The following is a 16,610-nucleotide window of genomic DNA, read 5'->3' as shown; positions in this document are numbered from 1 at the left end:
ACACTGAGCCAAGTGGCACAAACTGCCCACTGTGCCTGAAGGACATTTGGGCACCTCTGTTTGTGTGGCAAGGTCCCATCTGCCTTCCAGAGTCTGGGGGGGGGGGTAGAGAAGAGGAGCTGACCCAGAGTCTCTAGGACCTAGAGGGTCTGTGCAGGGTTGGGGAGGAAGAGCATCTCATTCAAGGGTGGCAGGATGGAGAAGCTGGTGGAAGCAGATGGGATCCAGGGAGAAAGAGCATCTCAATGCACCGCTCCCGCCCCCCCCCCCCACCCGCCGCAGCAAGTCTCCATCAGCGAGTCCAGCCTCATACACTTCTCCTGTGAGCTAGTCATGGAAGGGAAGATAGAGGACAGGGAATGGCATGGAGGGGAGTTGGGACTCCAAAGAAGCAGGGTTGGGAGCCTGGATGAGGAGGAGAGTACTGGGGTCTCTGGGGTTCTAACAGGAGGAGGCGCAGCTTTCTCCAGGCTCCATCCACATAGACTGTCCCTGCCTTCTCTTTCCAGCAGGGGCTGGGCAGGAGCCCTGTTGATGCACAACCAGGTAGGGCCAAGCCCTAGGCTAAGGGTAGCAAGCCTGGCAGCAAGTTGAGCAGCCTGGGAAGGAGTCCTACCCCTGTGTATCTAAAGGGCCCACTGGGTGACTCTGGGACAAGAGCAAGAGAAGAGCTCTGGGGTGCTGACCTCACCACCCAGCCTCCATCCATTCTCTTTCCTGACCTGGCCATGGCCACGGGACAGACCTGCTGGACAGTGGCAGGTTCCTGAGACAGGGAGGGCCTCCCTCCTTAAGTAGGGGGGTGGAAGGGCTACAGGGGCCCAGCTACCACCTGCATTGTGGCACCAGCCAGGAAGCAGCTCCACGCATCACACCACACAATAAGAGGACTACAAGCCATATCCTCTGCACCAGCACCTCCGAAGTAGGTGACAGGCTGGGGGTGTCCCTGTTCATGGGGCAGACACAGCCACTCTCCTCCACACTGCCACAGCAGCAGGATAGCACCCAGTCTTAATCCAAGCCCTCAGCTCGGGCTTTCTAGCCTCTTCTCCTTGGGACAGAACCCTCCAGGTCCAGACCACTCTGCCCTCAGCACCTGCCTCCCCTGAACACTTAACCAGACACCATGGGTTGGCTATGTCTGTGCCATGCGGTCCAGGCAGCAGTGCCTGGTGTCCCTAAGGAGGTTGCTCATGGTTCCGATTCTCACTGGAATGGGAACGGTGCTACTAGCCCCGGCCAGGGCCTGATTCCTACAGCCCTGCAGACAGTGTAGCTTGGCCCAGTGCCGTGGGAGAATGGCGGGCAGGGTCTGAGCCCATCTAAGCCTTCAGATTAGTACTCCACTCATATGGCACACACTGGGGATGGTGGCCCCGGGGCCACCATGTAGATGTGAGCACTCAGCAGTGGGAGGAAGTCTGGAATTCATGAGTGTTTCTTTCTCATGTACTTCTGTGGCTGACAGTCGTGTAGCCTCAGGTGCCATGTCTCTTGGTGACAGAACTGTGGGCCACAGTGATGCTAAAACCAAGCCAGGCCGGGCCCCAGATACAGTCTCACCTTGTCCCTGCAGATCACAAGAGAATTTCCAACAGAAACAGAAGCCACAGTCAATTTCCACTGAAAGAGACATCTAGACCCAACACCCGACATCCACACAATCTATGCTCATTTGCTTCTTCCCCGAGTACTCAACATAGCTTAAGATAAAAACACTTATACAAAAAGACAGTAAATAATAAAACCGGAAGTTAGTCAAGTAGGCGGCTGTAACATCTACCCCGAACATGAAGTAAGATAGGTAAGAAAATTGACCAACAAAGTAACGCTGGGATTTCAGCGAGGTGAAAAGAGAAAGTTCTTGTTGCTAGAGAAAAGCAGCCTCCTGTGAATTGGCATGGAAACCTCAGACACCAGTCCCCTCTTCCTTTGAAAAGCTGCTTTTGATATCGGCAGTAGAAAAGCAAGGCACAGGAGCCACTGTGATTGACAGGCTTCCACTGGCCAGGCACAGATGGGAGTGGCGGAAGCAGGGGAGGGCCGTAAGTTGTCTGGCAACAGGCACTGCCATGGTGAGCCCATGCTGGACCTTTCTCGTGTTTCCCCATTTCCTCCCTGTCAATGGACGGAAATTTTGGCACAAGGGCAACCCAAGCACTCCCAGAACAAAGGTCAGTGCGGGCCGGTACAGGCTGTCCTTTGCACTGACCTCTCCAGAAAGGTCTAGATCGCCAGTGCTTTGCTCTGGGAAAGGGCAACATCTTTGTTCAGATGTCCTGGGAGAGCAACGGTAAACAGAGTGAGCCATTCCCCAGCGGCAAAGCTGCTGATGCCTCTGATTGACAATGCTACAGCCATCCTCCCTACCAGGGCCCCATCTTCGTGTGCACGAATATCCACTTCCCACAGCACCGGGTGGAAAACGTTGGCAGATCAGAGGGGTCACAGACCTACACCACAAGCAGCCTGGGTTTGAGTGCCAGCTGAATCCAGGCCTGGCAAGGACTTCCATTTCTCTAAACCTCAGTTTACCTACCCATTAAGATGGGCAAATCCCCTACTGTGCAGGCAGTGGCTGCTGAGATGAAATGCCAATGAAAGTGCATTTGGAGCTGTGCAGAAGCAGTTGTAATGCACCTCCCCGGAACACAAGAGCACCATCACCTCCCCTGGTGCAGAAACCAGGACAGCCAGGCTCAGTGGCCCACCAGAGGCAGGCGCTAGGGCACAGGGCTGAGAGGCTCCTTGGAGACTGGCGCACTAGGCAGGGACTTCAGGTACTCCAGGTGTCGCCTGGCATCTTCCTGGTTGTGGCGCACGTAGTACACGACATAGGCAATCACCATGGTGAACCAGCAGAACATGGTGACCAGCATGGCCACATCAGTGGTCTTCCGGTGGGTGCTGCAGAAGCTGGCACCCGAGTCCAAGACCTGGATCAGCGGCTTCCCCACGAACTGCTCCTGTGCTGAGGTGTGGCAGGCAATTTCATCCACAGAGTCAGGGTCCAGTTTCAGCTCCCACAGGGCCTCCTGCAGAGCACACTCACAGTGCAGTGGATTGTGGGACAGGCGGATCTTGGCACTCAACTTGCCCAGTGCGTCCTTTGGAATTCTTCGGATGCGATTGTGGGATAAATCCAGAAGCCGCAGGCCCCCAGCCAGACCTGAGAAGGCCGCAGGCCCAATGGCCTCGATGGCATTATGGGACAGGTCCAGCTCCCTCAGCTGGGGCAGGTTCTGGAAGGCTCCATTGGGGACTCGGGAGATTCTGTTGGCATCTAGCTTCAAGAGCACTGTGTCTGCCGGGATGTCCCTAGGGATCTCCTGCAGGCCTTTTGAGCTGCAATGGACAGCCACAGCCCCAGCATGGTCAGGGCACTGGCAGGCCTGTGGGCAGGAGGCACCTAAGCGCAAGCAGAAGAGGATGAAAAAACAAGACCCTTGGGAGGGCGCCAGTGGGGATGGGGGGCTCTGTCTGCCCCTGGGGCCCATCTTGCCTCCACCTGACCCAGGTGGCTCTTCTCTACTGGGATTTGCAGGTGGCTGTCCTTCCCCACGTTGCGGGCAGTCATCCAACACAAACTCTGTGTCCTCCTCACCTGCAGAAGAGCCTAATGGTCTCAGTTCTACAAGAAAAAGAGAAAGAGAGGTGGGGGGTGACCAGCACTGCCCATTACCGTCCGTCTGGGAGGACAGAAGCAGGGAGGAAAGGCGTCATAGACACACCAGGTTGGAGGCAGGGTTGCAGGCTATCAAACATACCTGCCTTGTAACTTACTCTGGAAGATTCCCAAGGCCACCCAGAGAAGCATCTCCCAGCTAAAAAAGACAACTAGAGCTAAACCCTGGCTGGAGACCGGCCCTAGCGAGATGGTTACAGAATCCGGTCCTAGCCCTGGTCACCCACCTATAGCTGAGGACCCAAGTCTGGGCGGAGGCCCAGGGTTCCATCTCTCTCTCTCCCCTCCCCCAACTCCAGGCGAGTGCTGGCCAAGGGCTTCCCTCCCGATCTGTGCCAGCCAGGTCGGGCGGGGCAGGTGGCCGCGTGTGCCAATTTGTCCCTGAGCACTTCGGCTACCTGTGACACCTTGAAGACTGCGGCCATCAGTAGAGCTCGCGGGGCGCTCCGAAGCAGCAGCTCCACGCCCGCGGCGCTGGGGGCAGCGGAGAGGAAAAGCAGCCCCCTGCGTGCGGCCGGGCTGGGCGAGGAGCGGCGGCAGAGAGCAGGGTGGCAGGGCCGGGACACCGGAGCTCCGCGGGTGGGAGGCCACGCGGGCGGGTGGGGGCTTTACCTGAGCGGCTGTGGCTGCTCTGAGCCTTCCGAGCTTCCCGAAGCCTGGCCAGAGCTCTCCCAGCTCGGCGGCGAGCCGCCCCGCGCCCACCCAGCGGCCAGTAGAGGAGAGCGGCTGGCAAGCCAGGGCGGGAGGGGCGGGGGCCTTTGAGATAGGGGAGGGACCGGCAAGAGAAGGGGCAGGATGGTGGCGGGGTCGGAATAAGAGGGGTGAGGCCAGAGGGGCGGGGTTCTGCCTGTTGGGGCGGGGCCTTGAAGGGAGGGACAGGGTGGAGAGGCGCCTTGCTATAGGGATGGGACCGGTGAGAAGGGGTCCTGATAGGGGGCATTGGTGTTGTGTGCCTTATAGGGGACGGGGCGGAGCCTGTTGTGAGTGAGAGGTGTCCAGGTAAGGGCGTGGTCTGAGTGTTGAGGGGCGGGGTCTCTGAGGGGCGGTCCTTGTGCTAGGAGAGGGGCCTGTAGGAGGAGGGGCTGGGTAGGGAAGAGTCTTGTTTGAGGGTCAAGGCCTTAAGGGGAAGGGCCTGATAGGTGAAGGTCTGTGTAGGGGCTGAGGCCTGTGTAAGGAAAGGCTAAACAGAGTTTATAAAAACGGTAGAAGACAGGGAGGGGAGAGGTGCGCAGGGTTGTGGGCGGGGTTCCGTGCGAGGGGCGGGGCCTGGTATAAAAACTGAACTGGCTGGGGCGGAGTCTAGGCGGGGCCTAGGATGGCATGGGCGAGTTTAGGTATCAGCTTTCTGGGGCATTGGTAAGGGGAGTGTCCATGGGCGTGCCACGTGGCCAAGCCCGGCCCTGAGCATCCCCACCGCCTGACTGATGTCCCTCACCCCAAATCCCAGGTCCAGGGTGGAGACACCCTAAGAAGGCAGATAGGGGCATCTACCTGGGACCTGATCCTCAGCTCCAAACGTGTCACCACCGGCCTCAGGAGGACCTCAGTCTCCCTTTGTCACCTGCCTTCTTCGGACAGTGGAGTCTGCATTTTCCACGACTTCTGTAAATGGCCTCCCATCACACAGGTTCTCTTTCAGACTCCTTAGTTCGAGGTTCACCACGCTGAGTGGCTTTTGGGGCTGTGGGTCTCCCTAGGTCCAGTGTGTCAGTTTCTGGTCTGCTTACCTGTTCAGCTCCAGCCGGATTTGGTCTGGGGCTCTAACAGAAGGGCCATGAAGCACTGTGCAGCAGCAGCAGCCTTGAATGAATACCCTGAAGGGCAGTGGCTGGAGCATGACTGACTTCTGGTTCCTCTGTTATCCCAAATGATGAGCGAGTATCTCTCATTGGAGACACTCGGGGCGTGGAGTGTTGGCTTGACCTGTGGTGTGGGTCTGTGTCACCCCAGAGGTTCATGGAGTGGTCTGTTTCCTGTCTGCTCCATCACTCTGCTTTTAGCTGCGTTGTTTGTTTTCCTTGATTTTGAGTTGGGAGAGTTCTTTGAAAACATCCTTCTCAGACACATGGTTTGTAAATATTGTTCCTCAGTCTGTGTGGACTGATCTCCATTCTTCCCACAGTTTTTCCCACAGTTGGGTTGTAATTTTGAGGGAGTCTAACAGCGATTTTCTCTTTGGAGGATTATGATTTTAGGTATCATATGTAAGATGCCTTTGCCTGAGGTAAAGCCATGGGGTTTTATAGAGGTACAGATCTGGGTTTAGAGTTAATCTGGATACATGGTATGAGGCATGGTATATGGACAGCCCATTTTGTCTGGATGTTGAGAGGACCATCCTATCTCTAGTTTGCTGAGAATATTTTTAAATCAAGAGTGGAGGTTGGATTTTGTTTTTGAAGGTCTGTTAACATGGGATTATAACAATTGATCTCCACGTATTAAATTGGCCTGTTTGGGGAGAAAGCCCACTTGCTCATGATGTCATCGTCTTTGTATGTAGTTGAATTATTTACCATGTTTACAAGTGCCGAGTTTTCCCCTTTAGGCTAATGTTTTGTGTCACTCAAGAAAGTGACATCTCATCCAAGCTGTCGCAGAAATGAGTTCATAACGCACCCCTACGACCCTTTCAGTGTCCATGAAATGTGAGTGATTGGCCATACTGTTCTCATGTATGGCTCCTCCAGTGCCCTGCGCTCCCCAGTGCCCTGCCTTTCTCTCTAAGAATTCAGGATAGGCATGTATCGGTTGACTGTTGATCAACTCAGAACAACAGCTTGTGGGTTAAAGTGGCTTCTCCACTTTCTCACTTTTCCCCGTGGATTTCCACTCTGGACTTTCTTCTGTCCTCTGCTTGCACGTGTTTAATCCCTTCTTCACTTTCTAGTTTCCTCAGCTAGAGGCTGATCTCCGGGGCGCTGCTTCCTTCTCCAGCATAGGCACGCCCTCTCATCTTGTTTCAGCTGCATCCCAGAACTTTGGATTTTTTTTTTAATTATCACCAAGTTTAAAATACTCTATAACCTCTCATTCTACTTTTTAAAATCGGTATTTATTTTGTGTTTGTGTGGTCAGGCCAAAGCCACCCACATGTGTGGAGGTCAGAGGACAACTTGGAGAAGTTGGTTCTCTCCTTCCACCATGTGGGTCCTAGGGATCAAACTTGGGTCCTCAGGCTTGGCCGCAAGCATGATTTTCCCACTGAGCCATCTCATCAGCCTCTCCATTTTTTGTTTGTCCCATGAATTTAGCCGTATGTCATTCAAATTCCAGATGTTTGGAAAATTTCCAGCAATCTTTCTTTTATTGCTAACTTAATTCAATCCATTGTCAGAACATATATTTTATGTTTATATTTTATGTTTCAGGACCTCTTAATTTTACTGAGACCCATTTATGGTCCAGAATTTGGAGATGGTTTGCATGCCTCCAAATACTATTCTTCTGCTTAGTGGGGTGTTCTGTATCTGGGATGGAAACTGCTGGCTATGTTGCAGAGAAGCTTCTGGAATTACCAACTCACCTGCTTGCTCTAAAAGTGACCGATATGTGGGGATTGAATCCCTGGTTATAACTGTAGATTAAGGCCATCAAGATTGCTCAGCTGATGACAGCACCTACTGACGCCTGATAGTCTGAGTTCGATTCCCAGAATTCCTCAAAAGTAAGAGAGCACTGACTCTACAGTTGTCCTCTGACCTCCACATGCATGCTGTGGTACACACACACACACACACAAACACACACACACACACACACACACACACACACCACAGTAATAAACAACATATTTTTTGTTTGATTTTTTTTTTTTGAAACAGGTTTCTCTGTGTAGCTCTGGCTGTCCTGGATCTCACTCTGTAGACCAGGCTGGCCTTGAACTCAGAGATCCACCTGCCTCTGCCTCCTAAGTGCTGGGAGTAAGGGCATGAACCACCACCACCCAACTAAAATAAAAAAATAAATTTTAAAAAATTGTAGATTAGTCTACTTTTCGTGTGTGTGTGTGTGTGTGTGTGTGTGTGTGTGTGTGTGTTGTATCTGTGTGTATGTATGACTACATGAATGTATGTGTGTGAACACACATGTATACACGTGTTCTACAGGAAGTTGATCTTGAATGTCTTCCTCAGTCTCCACCTTAGTTTTTGAGACAGTATCTCTCACTTAACCCAGTGCTCCCAATTTGGCTAGTCTAGCTGGCCAGCAAGCCCCAGGAATCCTCCTGTCTCCACCTCCCCAGGACTGAGACTACAGGCACACGATGCTGTGCCTGGCTTATTTGACATGGGTGCTGGGAGTCTGAACTCAGTTTCTCATGCTCACGCAGCAAGCACGTTACCAACTGAACTGTCTCCCCAGACCCCCCAGTGTCTGCTCCGCTTGTGATGAACCCTCATGTTGTGACCCCATGTGTTCTTGACTAACTGACCCTATTGTCACTGTGAATTGGTCCTGTGGATCCCTAGAAATCCCCCTTGTCTTCTGTTAATACAGCCAGGCCAGCTTCCTTTTGGTCGAGTGAGGGTAGGACGTTCCCGTCTGTCCTTCCTCATCACATAAGGGGACTTTCCATTTCAAGCCACTTCCTTCAAGGTCCCACAGTGTCGATGCAGCGCTCGAAACCAATCAACTCCAGAGGGAGAAAAACAATAACTCTACAGCGGAGAAAGCGTGTCCGTGTGGCCAGCTGTGCTGGTTGCTCTTCCCATTGCTGAACAATTTGACAAGCGACTTACAGGAGGATTGGTTCTGGTTAATAGTTTGAGGCTGCTGTCCTGGTGGGGAAGACAACAGGTGCCCGTCCACAGCCCAGAAGGCAGGATTTGTTCAAGACTCACTTACTCCCATCTTAGAGGACCAGGAAGCAAAATGACTGACTGATGGCATTCAGCTGCCTTTTTCTTTCCTCCTCTGTTATTCTACCTAAGCCCCCAGCCCATGGGATGATGTCACCTTTACCCGTTTAAATGAGGTGGGTCTTCCTGTCTCATTTAAACTCCTCTAGAAACACTCCCACAGACATGTCTAGAGGTGTTCTTCAGTCTTCTAGATGATTCTAAGTCCGGCCAAGTCTATAATGATTAGTCATCACACAGAGGATATGTCTTTAGTGATCAGACAGACGGTAGCTACCCATCGAGAAGCATACAAGGCCTGCTCTGATGATGTCCTGCCCAGTGACTCCCTTCATGCAGCTGTGAGAAGACAGCAGACATGCTCAAACACACTGTCCAGAGTGACAGAGTGCTCAGGGATGAAAAGATCACTACAGACAGCAGAAGTCTGAATCACTGATGCAGATGGAGGAAGCTAAGCAGTCAGTGACAACTGGTCTACCTCAGTGCGATGGGCTCCTAAGACGAAAGACAGCTATGGGAAATCCAGAGAAACTGAGTCAGCATTGCAGCTAGACTGCAGCTGGTTGGCCTCTGGTGTCTCCTGGCACTGTTGTCTTGGTTTAAAGGACGGCTGGGAGGGAGAAGAGCTCTAAGCAACCCCTCGACACATCTTTGTTTCCTCATCTCCTGCATTGGACTAGGCATTTGGGCCCATAACTTGAACATTGGAGGCTTGGCCCCTAGCATGGTACTTCTGGAAGGTGGTGGAATCTTTGGGATGTGGGACTCAATGGGGGAGGGAGGATCTTAGGTCATTGTGGAAGTACCCTTGAAGGAAACAATGGCCTGCATCTCTCAGCTGGTGGACACGTGATTGGTTTGTTCTGCTCCATATGCTCGCTCCACACCCACCCTTGTCCATTATGCCATCAGCACGTGCAATGACTCAATCTCAGAACAGAGCCAGTCATTTTTAAGATACGTTTTCTCAACAGCATGGGCCAGACAGAGCCTCCTCCTTTGTACCGCTGGAATCCTTGTTTCTCCCAGAATTCCTAGATCTCCCAGGATTCCTGGATCTCCAGGGCTTCCTGGATCCTCCAAACTTCCTGACTTTCTGCATTGTTTTGAAGCCTGAACTGGAAAAAGGACACCCCCGCCCCCAGGACTGTGTCCTCTCAGGTTCCATGGAGCCACACGGCAGCCCTCACTGGGCTACCTGTTGCTTCCCAGAGACCCAAGACTTGTGTTGCTTGGCAGGAAATGTCAATCAGACCACCTCCTTCTGGGCATCTAGGCTTCTTTCCTGGGAACCAGGCTGCCTCCACTGGTTCATGCCAGCTCAGAATGTGTCCCCCAGTCTACTGGGAAAGGCCCTGCCCCCCCCCCCCCCGCCCCAGAGTTCACATGCTTTCCTTTGTTCCCGATGGTCCAAGTTGAGTCCTGGACTTTTTCGAGATTAATTTTTATTTATTTATTTTATTTATCTTTTTTTTGTTTGTTTGTTTGTTTGTTTTCGAGACAGGGTTTATCTATGTGGCTTTGGAGCCTGTCCTGGATCTCGCTCTGTAGCCCAGGCTGACCTCAAACTCACAGAGATCTGCCTGGCTCTGCCTCCCAAACTCTGGGATTAAAGGCATGTGCCACCACTGCCTGGCAAGATTAATTTTTAGATAGATTGATCATACCAGTCCTTTATTGTCCCATCCCATTAAACCTCAGCATTGCCCACCCCTACCCTGGCTGCAGAGTTGGTCTTGTAGCCAGTACCAATCCCTGAGTCATAGGTCACCCTGTCAGAGAATGGTACATTCCTCTAGAGGCCGTGACAGGATGCACTGTCTTCATCTAATACTTTCTGTATCCAGCAGGTTAGCTGGAGCTGGGGGATGCCCTGCTTGAGTGCTTTCCGAAGAGCACTTCTAAAGTCTAGGGATGACAATCATTCATCTCAAAGCCCTCACTGCCTCCCCAGTGCCTGTGACCCAGCACCGGCCAGGAATCATGAGGACAGTGTCTCTTCCTGAAGGACATCCAGCCTCTATCTGCCTTCTGCTTAGGACAGAAGGCTCCCACAATGAGGACAGACGTCCCTCCAGGAGATAGCACCTGCCCCAGAGGTAGCACTTCCAGTCAGGATTATGGGTAGTGGCAGCATCTGGCTGGACAGGGCCCCATAAAGCCAAGGTCAAGGCATGGTACCTGAGACACAGGCACCGGGAGCCACTGAATACACTCTGTCCTCATCCGTAATCCTGTTGTAGCAGAGGTGGCTTTCAAGACAGCACCTCTGGGGACTTGTTAAGATCCTGTGGTCACCCCAACCCAGCACCACAACCTACCACCCCAAACCAGTACCCTAGTCTGCCACCCAGACCAAGATAAAGCAGCCCAAGTGTTGGGGAACATTGGTGGCTAGCCATGCCTGCCCCTGGAGCTAGTTCCACCAGAAGCCACAGTCAGAAGTGAGCTCCAAACAGCGAGGCCACCTTTTGGAGGATGGTCTTGTGGTTCGCGTACAGGGGGATGCGCCGATCCACCACCTGCCATTCAGTAGACATCTGCAGGCCGCAGGTCGACTCCTTTGGATCATGGGTGCGCAGGTTCTGCAAGGACAAACAGCCTGTGTCCACCCAGCAACCTGAATCCTCAGGCGGCAGGGGCCAGTGCAGCCTACAATATTGCCTCCCACCCATAGCCAGCTTACTGTATGACACAAGATCACCTGCTCTGGGTGCCTGAGCTGGCCCTGCTGGGCACCAGAGGCCAAAATGAATAAAAGAGATGTGACCTTACTCAGAGGCCTTTAGCCTGCCAGGACAACCTGGATTTCACAGGGTGGGACTCTCCCACCCTGGTTCTAAATCAGCAATAGGGAGGAACTGTTCTCAGTACCAGTGGACAAATGTCTTGTAAAGAGGGCATAGGGAGTGGAGAGGCCATGCCAGCCTCTCTGGACATGGTCCTCAAGTCCTCCTGTGGCGGTTAATATTGACTATCAACTTGACAAGATCCAGAATCACCTCGGAGACAGATCCCTAGGCAAGTCCATGAGAGGATGTCTAGATTGGATTAACTAAAGGGGGGAGGGTAAGAACCTCTCTGAATGTGGATGGCACCATTCCCTGAGATGAGGTCCTGGGATACATAAAAAGGGGAGGTTAAGCTGAGGACCAGCATCCTACTTCCTGACCGCAGACACAATGTGATCAGCTGGTCCATGTTCCTGCTGCCGTGACTTCCCAGCCATGGTCACTGCAAGCCAAGATAAACCCTAACCCTTACATTGCTTTTTTCTCAAGTATTTGGTCACAGCAATATAACTAATACACAGAAAAATAACAAATGTATCTCCTCACCAAACCACCTGAGTACAGGCCCCTACTGCCTCTCCCTGGTGCCCCTTTGGTCCCTCCGTGATGAGCACCTGCCTCAGTCTCCTCACCCATGGGCAGCTCTGTCAAGACCCCAGGCAGACCCACTACTGAGAGGCCCTGAGATGTGTCCAGAGCATTTCACCATGTGAAGGCTGGCCTCATACCTCTTCCAGACTCTTCAGCTCCACGTCATTCTGGCCCTGGAAATGGATGCTGATAGCCACTGTCTCGATCCAGGCATTGTCTGTGTTCCTTGGGTCATCCACATACCCTTTATACACCTGGAGGCCAGGACAGGGGTAAGCTATCAGGCCCCCAGTGATGGGGCCCTAACTCCCCAGGCCACCGTGGAAGAGCTCAGATCCACAGTGCCTCCTGGGGCAGGGTCTGAACATGGCTGGCCATCCTGTTCAGCCCCTGACCTGCCTCTCCCCGCTCCCCATGATTGAGGCTGCCCAGTACATGCTTTCTTCCTGGCCAGTCTCAGGCCCCACAGCCTCCTGACCCCACCACTAGCCTCTGGCACAAGTCAAGCATAGAACCCTGCTGCCTGCACTGGGAATCCTCAAGGATTCTGCTCAGGGAGAACCCAGACAGCAAAGGTCGCTGCTACACACCACACTCAAAATGAGAGTTCAGAACAGCAATCCTGGAGATAAAGGCAGATGGCTACCCCAGGGCACAGGGGCTTCTTTGGGGGTGATGAGATGTTGGAACTAGATAGGGATGGTGGCCACAGAGTGTTAGCAGTTTATCAATGTGAGGGAACTGCTTATTCTAGACGAAAGCCTCTGTCAGCCCCCTAGTGGGGCTAAGGAGAGATCCCAGGAAACTTAAACAGCCTCCAGGGGAAGGGGGCTAGCCTGGGCTTTCTCAAAGAGGGTGAGGTGCAGGCATTCCAGCATCGTTGCTGGGTGTCCATGTTTATCCATGGAGTCACTCCAGATTTATGTGATATGAATTTTACTCTGGTAAGAAAAGAAATTGTTTTAAATTGTAAGAGAGAAGGTAGTGGTGTCCAGGGAGGCACTGTGCCGATGATGCCATCCAATACTGTGGGACTTCTTAGGAAACAGCAGGTACCACCAGCCACCACTCTTGTTTCTTAGACACAGAACAGCTGGACCACCCCCAGAGGGCTGTTGACATTGGTCACAGTATAGGCAGCAATACGTTAGTCCCAACGGACACGGAGATGAACTTGTAAATCTGGACTATACAGCATCTCAGCTGTTGAGAAAAAGCAGGTCATAGACTGCTCATGGCCCGTGTCCATCAGGAATGTACGTATCTGTGTGCAGAGCATCTGGCTAAGGAAGGTGGAGGATCCTATAAAGAAGTAGGCATCAGAGCCCTGCCTAAGGATCCAGGCATGCAGGGACTCAGCACAGGGGCTCAACACACAGGGCTCAGGGCACAGGGAGTGGGCCCTACCTCTGTACCTTGCACCAGCAAGGTCTCAAAGGGCACCCAGAACTCTTGCCGGAGGACCTGCTTCAGCTTCCGTGGCAACATCTCCCCTGGCTCCCGAGACCCCTGAGCAGAGAGGAGATGAAGGCCAGTCAGCAAGGCATGCAAGCTGGATCCCGGACAAGCCAGGAACCCATCTCTTCTGGCCACCTGCCCAGTGTAGGCAGCCAGCCAGCCCCCTGGAAAGCTGAAGGCGGCAGTGTCTGTCAGTCAAGGGTCAGCTCTCTGGCTGTGTGACACTGCCCAGACCCACCATCCGCGTCAGCAGTCCACAGCCTGCGCAGGAGCGTGGGGCTAAAGAGGAGCAGGGACAGCCACTGTGACTCCATGAAGGCAACCTAACCTCCCACCACCTCCCACCATGCTGGCACCAGAGAGGGACAGGCGCTGTACCCTAATTGTGGGCTTGTCCTCAGTCCCTCCTGCCTGGTCCCTGCTGCTAGGCTATCAGCATCCAGAAAACCTGGATGCTGCCCTGGCCCTGCAATTCAGCCTCTAGCCTGAAGACTCTGGTTGACGCCACTGCCCCATACCACTACAGGGACATGGGGATAGACAGAAGTCTTTTTTTTTTTTTTTTTTTTTTTTTTTTTTGGTTTTTTGAGACAGGGTTTCTCTGTGTAGCTTTGCGCCTCTCTTGGAACTCACTTGGTAGCCCAGGCTGGCCTCGAACTCACAGAAATCCGCCTGGCTCTGCCTCCCGAGTGCTGGGATTAAAGGCGTGCGCCACCACCGCCCGGCTGACAGAAGTCTTAAGAGCAGGACCACTTTTTGTTGAGTTGGAGAAAACCACAGACCCAGGGAATCGGGACAGAGGAGAGGCCTTGCCAGATGGGCTACATTATAGATGCTGTGTGCCACAGCCAGGGTCAGGCTAGACTTGATCCTCCTGACAGGACAAGGCTCTCTGACCCCTGCTCTAAGCTGGGCCTGGGAGTGAGGGGGCAGGAATAGCTGATCAATATGGAGTCACATGGGCATGAATGGCCCGGGGCCTCTGCACCCCAATTCTGTCATTACTAAAGGCCTCTGCAGTGCCCATTCAACTTCAGTCTCACAACCAGCTACCGTTCCTGAGGCAAAGGCCTGTGCAACACCCCAACCGTTAATCCTTAAACAGCACCCCCTGCCTTTAGGGCTCAACTCAGAATCTGAAGGGAGAGAGGCAACCCATGTCTAAGTCACTGTGAATTGTCCCAGTACTGAGCTCTGCCACCCAAGGCAGCCTGGCCTGGGATACACTAGACTGTGAGCCTGTGAGGAAGCCAGGGAGGGAGCTCCTGAGAGACACTGCACCGTGTCGGCTCACCCAGGGCAATGGGAGGCTGGGACTGTCCCTGTCTCTGCCAGTGACAGTGAGTGGGATGGACAGGCACAGTGCCTGGCTTACCCCTGGCAAGGCCCAGTGCTCGGAGTGGGGCAGCTTCATCACCAGCACCTCCAGCATCTTTCTGACGCTCTTCCGGCAGATGGCTCCGCCCTGGTTCCTCTTCCACCTACATGGGGGACCCACTTACACCTGCGGGGCCATGGGTGCCCTTGTGCGGAGCAGCTGCAGGGACTGGCTGGGCCTGGAGGCAGCATCAGACCCACTGCTGCCTCCCTCACAGCCTACCTCCACCCCTACCACCCGCTCTCCTTTCCCCTGTCTGCCCCCTCCATCTTCTTCTCTAAGCCCCTAATCCCCAGGCAGAATAGAGACAGAAGCCACAGGGGGAAAGTCCATCCCAGCCTCTGACCCACTTGTCCAAGGCCACAACTCTCTGGCCCCGAGAGAGCCCAGTGCCTTGTTAGCTCCATGCAGCCTGGGCTAAGACCCCCAGGGGATTCCCCAAGTGCAGCCAGTCAGAACCCGCCCAGAAGGTAGGTGGGACCCAGGGTCAGAAGCATCATGTGGTTAAAAGGCTTGAGAGGGGAACACATGGGTGTGCATGCAAGGCTGTGTAAGAGTGTGGATAGGTACGTATTCCCTGGTAGGAAAACTCCCAAATCTTAACATTTCAGCGGGACTGTGGGTGGGTTTTGTTTTGTTTTACTTTTTGCAATTTCCGTAACTTTTTCTCTTTAGTGGAAGCTCTAGACAGTTTTATTAGCCCTCTATCAGGGCTAAGGAGGCACCCTAAGAAACTTAAGCAGCTTTCAGGGGAAAAGGGGTAGCCTAGGCTTTCTCAAAGAGGGTGGGGCACAGGGTATGTGTCTGTGTTCTTCCACACAGACTTCCACAAAGTATCGAGTACCAAGGCCATTCTCTAGGCCCTCAGAACACGTGGGGGTGGGGGTATCTTTGAAACCAAGGTGCTGATGCCAGACACAGGGCTCACCGAGTAACCACGGGCTGCAGTGTGTGGTTGGGTCCAAACCAGCTGAGGCTCCCACGTCCACGCAACCCCGTACGGCCCATGGGGTTCCTAGGTTAGAAAGGATTAGCTTAGCCATTATACTTGATAGAGAGATTAGGACAGCGCTAGGAGGGAAACTGAGCAGGGACATGGGCAGGTGGGGCCAAGTCACAATGGGCATAGCAGGGATCGTGTGCCAGCTCCTGCCAACCTGTCCTGGCCCCTCTGAGATCTCCACAGGGTGAAGCCAGGGTTTCTGTTCAGTGTGCAACCCCCCCCCCCGGCCAGCCCTCCTCCACAGAGAGGGTTAAACCCCCAGAGGCCTATGTCTGATTCTTGTGGCCACAAATGGCTGACTACGCTTGAAGCCAGGCTGAAGGGACCAGTCTGTGGATAGACGGACTCACTGCACCCCTGGAGTACAGAGTGCTAATTGCAGGCAGCACGGGGGCCTCTCACTGGGCCAGGACCCCTCTCCTTCCTCTCATCCCACCAGACCTCGTTCCAAATCAGGTCTAAGAATCGGTGGGCCTCGTGACTTCAACCCTACACGAGGGAGACACACCCCTGCTCCGCCAAAGGACGTGTGCAGCCTCCTCCACATATGACCCCCCCCCCAGCCCACCACTCCACATCTGCCACCTGTGGATGGGCTCTGCTTCCTTCGGCAGCTCCTAATGCCCCCTGACAGCGTCCCTCCCTTCCCATCTCTAAGTGCTCAGCTGAGGTCCTGGTGTTCCCACACCACCCAATGGGTTGGTATTGGCACGGAGCTATTGGGAGATGGAGCCCTTTGGAGGTGAGGCCTGGTGGGAGGTTTTGGGTCACTGGGATGCCCTTTAAGGTGACAAGGGAACCCCAGCTTCCTTTTCTTCTCCTTTGCTTCCCAGCC

The 16,610-nt window shown here is 53.7% G+C and overlaps 2 protein-coding genes and 2 non-coding genes across 6 annotated transcripts in view; all 4 read right to left on the bottom strand.

Annotated features, from left to right (window-relative positions):
• Positions 1 to 729: 729 nt before the first annotated feature.
• On the bottom strand, positions 730 to 3,519 carry Lrrc3 (leucine rich repeat containing 3). The gene has a single exon (XM_059282265.1). It carries the CDS (start codon positions 3,498 to 3,500, stop codon positions 2,727 to 2,729), a length of 774 nt encoding a protein of 257 aa, XP_059138248.1. The 5' UTR covers positions 3,501 to 3,519; the 3' UTR covers positions 730 to 2,726.
• A 6,566-nt stretch (positions 3,520 to 10,085) lies between these two features.
• The window catches only part of Trpm2 (transient receptor potential cation channel subfamily M member 2), a 50,624-nt gene continuing 44,099 nt past the window's right edge, over positions 10,086 to 16,610 (bottom strand). For all 3 annotated transcript variants that reach the window (XM_059282028.1, XM_059282029.1, XM_059282027.1), the window contains 5 exons: positions 15,701 to 15,787; positions 14,770 to 14,875; positions 13,344 to 13,445; positions 12,074 to 12,190; positions 10,086 to 11,138 (listed from right to left, as the gene is read on the bottom strand). In XM_059282028.1, coding sequence (XP_059138011.1) covers positions 10,992 to 11,138; positions 12,074 to 12,190; positions 13,344 to 13,445; positions 14,770 to 14,875; positions 15,701 to 15,787 — 559 coding nt within the window. In that variant the 3' untranslated portion in view covers positions 10,086 to 10,991. The remainder of the gene's footprint in view (positions 11,139 to 12,073; positions 12,191 to 13,343; positions 13,446 to 14,769; positions 14,876 to 15,700; positions 15,788 to 16,610) is intronic.
• LOC131893981 (Z6 small nucleolar RNA) lies at positions 13,402 to 13,477 on the bottom strand. Its single transcript, XR_009374777.1, has one exon. It is a non-coding gene; the product is annotated as a Z6 small nucleolar RNA (small nucleolar RNA).
• LOC131893980 (Z6 small nucleolar RNA) lies at positions 14,758 to 14,816 on the bottom strand. Its single transcript, XR_009374776.1, has one exon. It is a non-coding gene; the product is annotated as a Z6 small nucleolar RNA (small nucleolar RNA).

The sequence above is a fragment of the Peromyscus eremicus genome, chromosome 16_21 (assembly GCF_949786415.1).
Source record: "Peromyscus eremicus chromosome 16_21, PerEre_H2_v1, whole genome shotgun sequence".
NCBI lineage: Eukaryota > Metazoa > Chordata > Mammalia > Rodentia > Cricetidae > Peromyscus > Peromyscus eremicus.
Note: the sequence above shows the minus strand (reverse complement) of the source record. Positions and strands in the feature narration are given on the sequence as shown.

What these genes read in the sequence shown, in the direction of transcription:
- Lrrc3 (XM_059282265.1), bottom strand. Translation starts at nt 3,500, where the DNA reads ATGGGCCCCAGGGGCAGACAGAGCCCCCCATCCCCACTGGCGCCCTCC.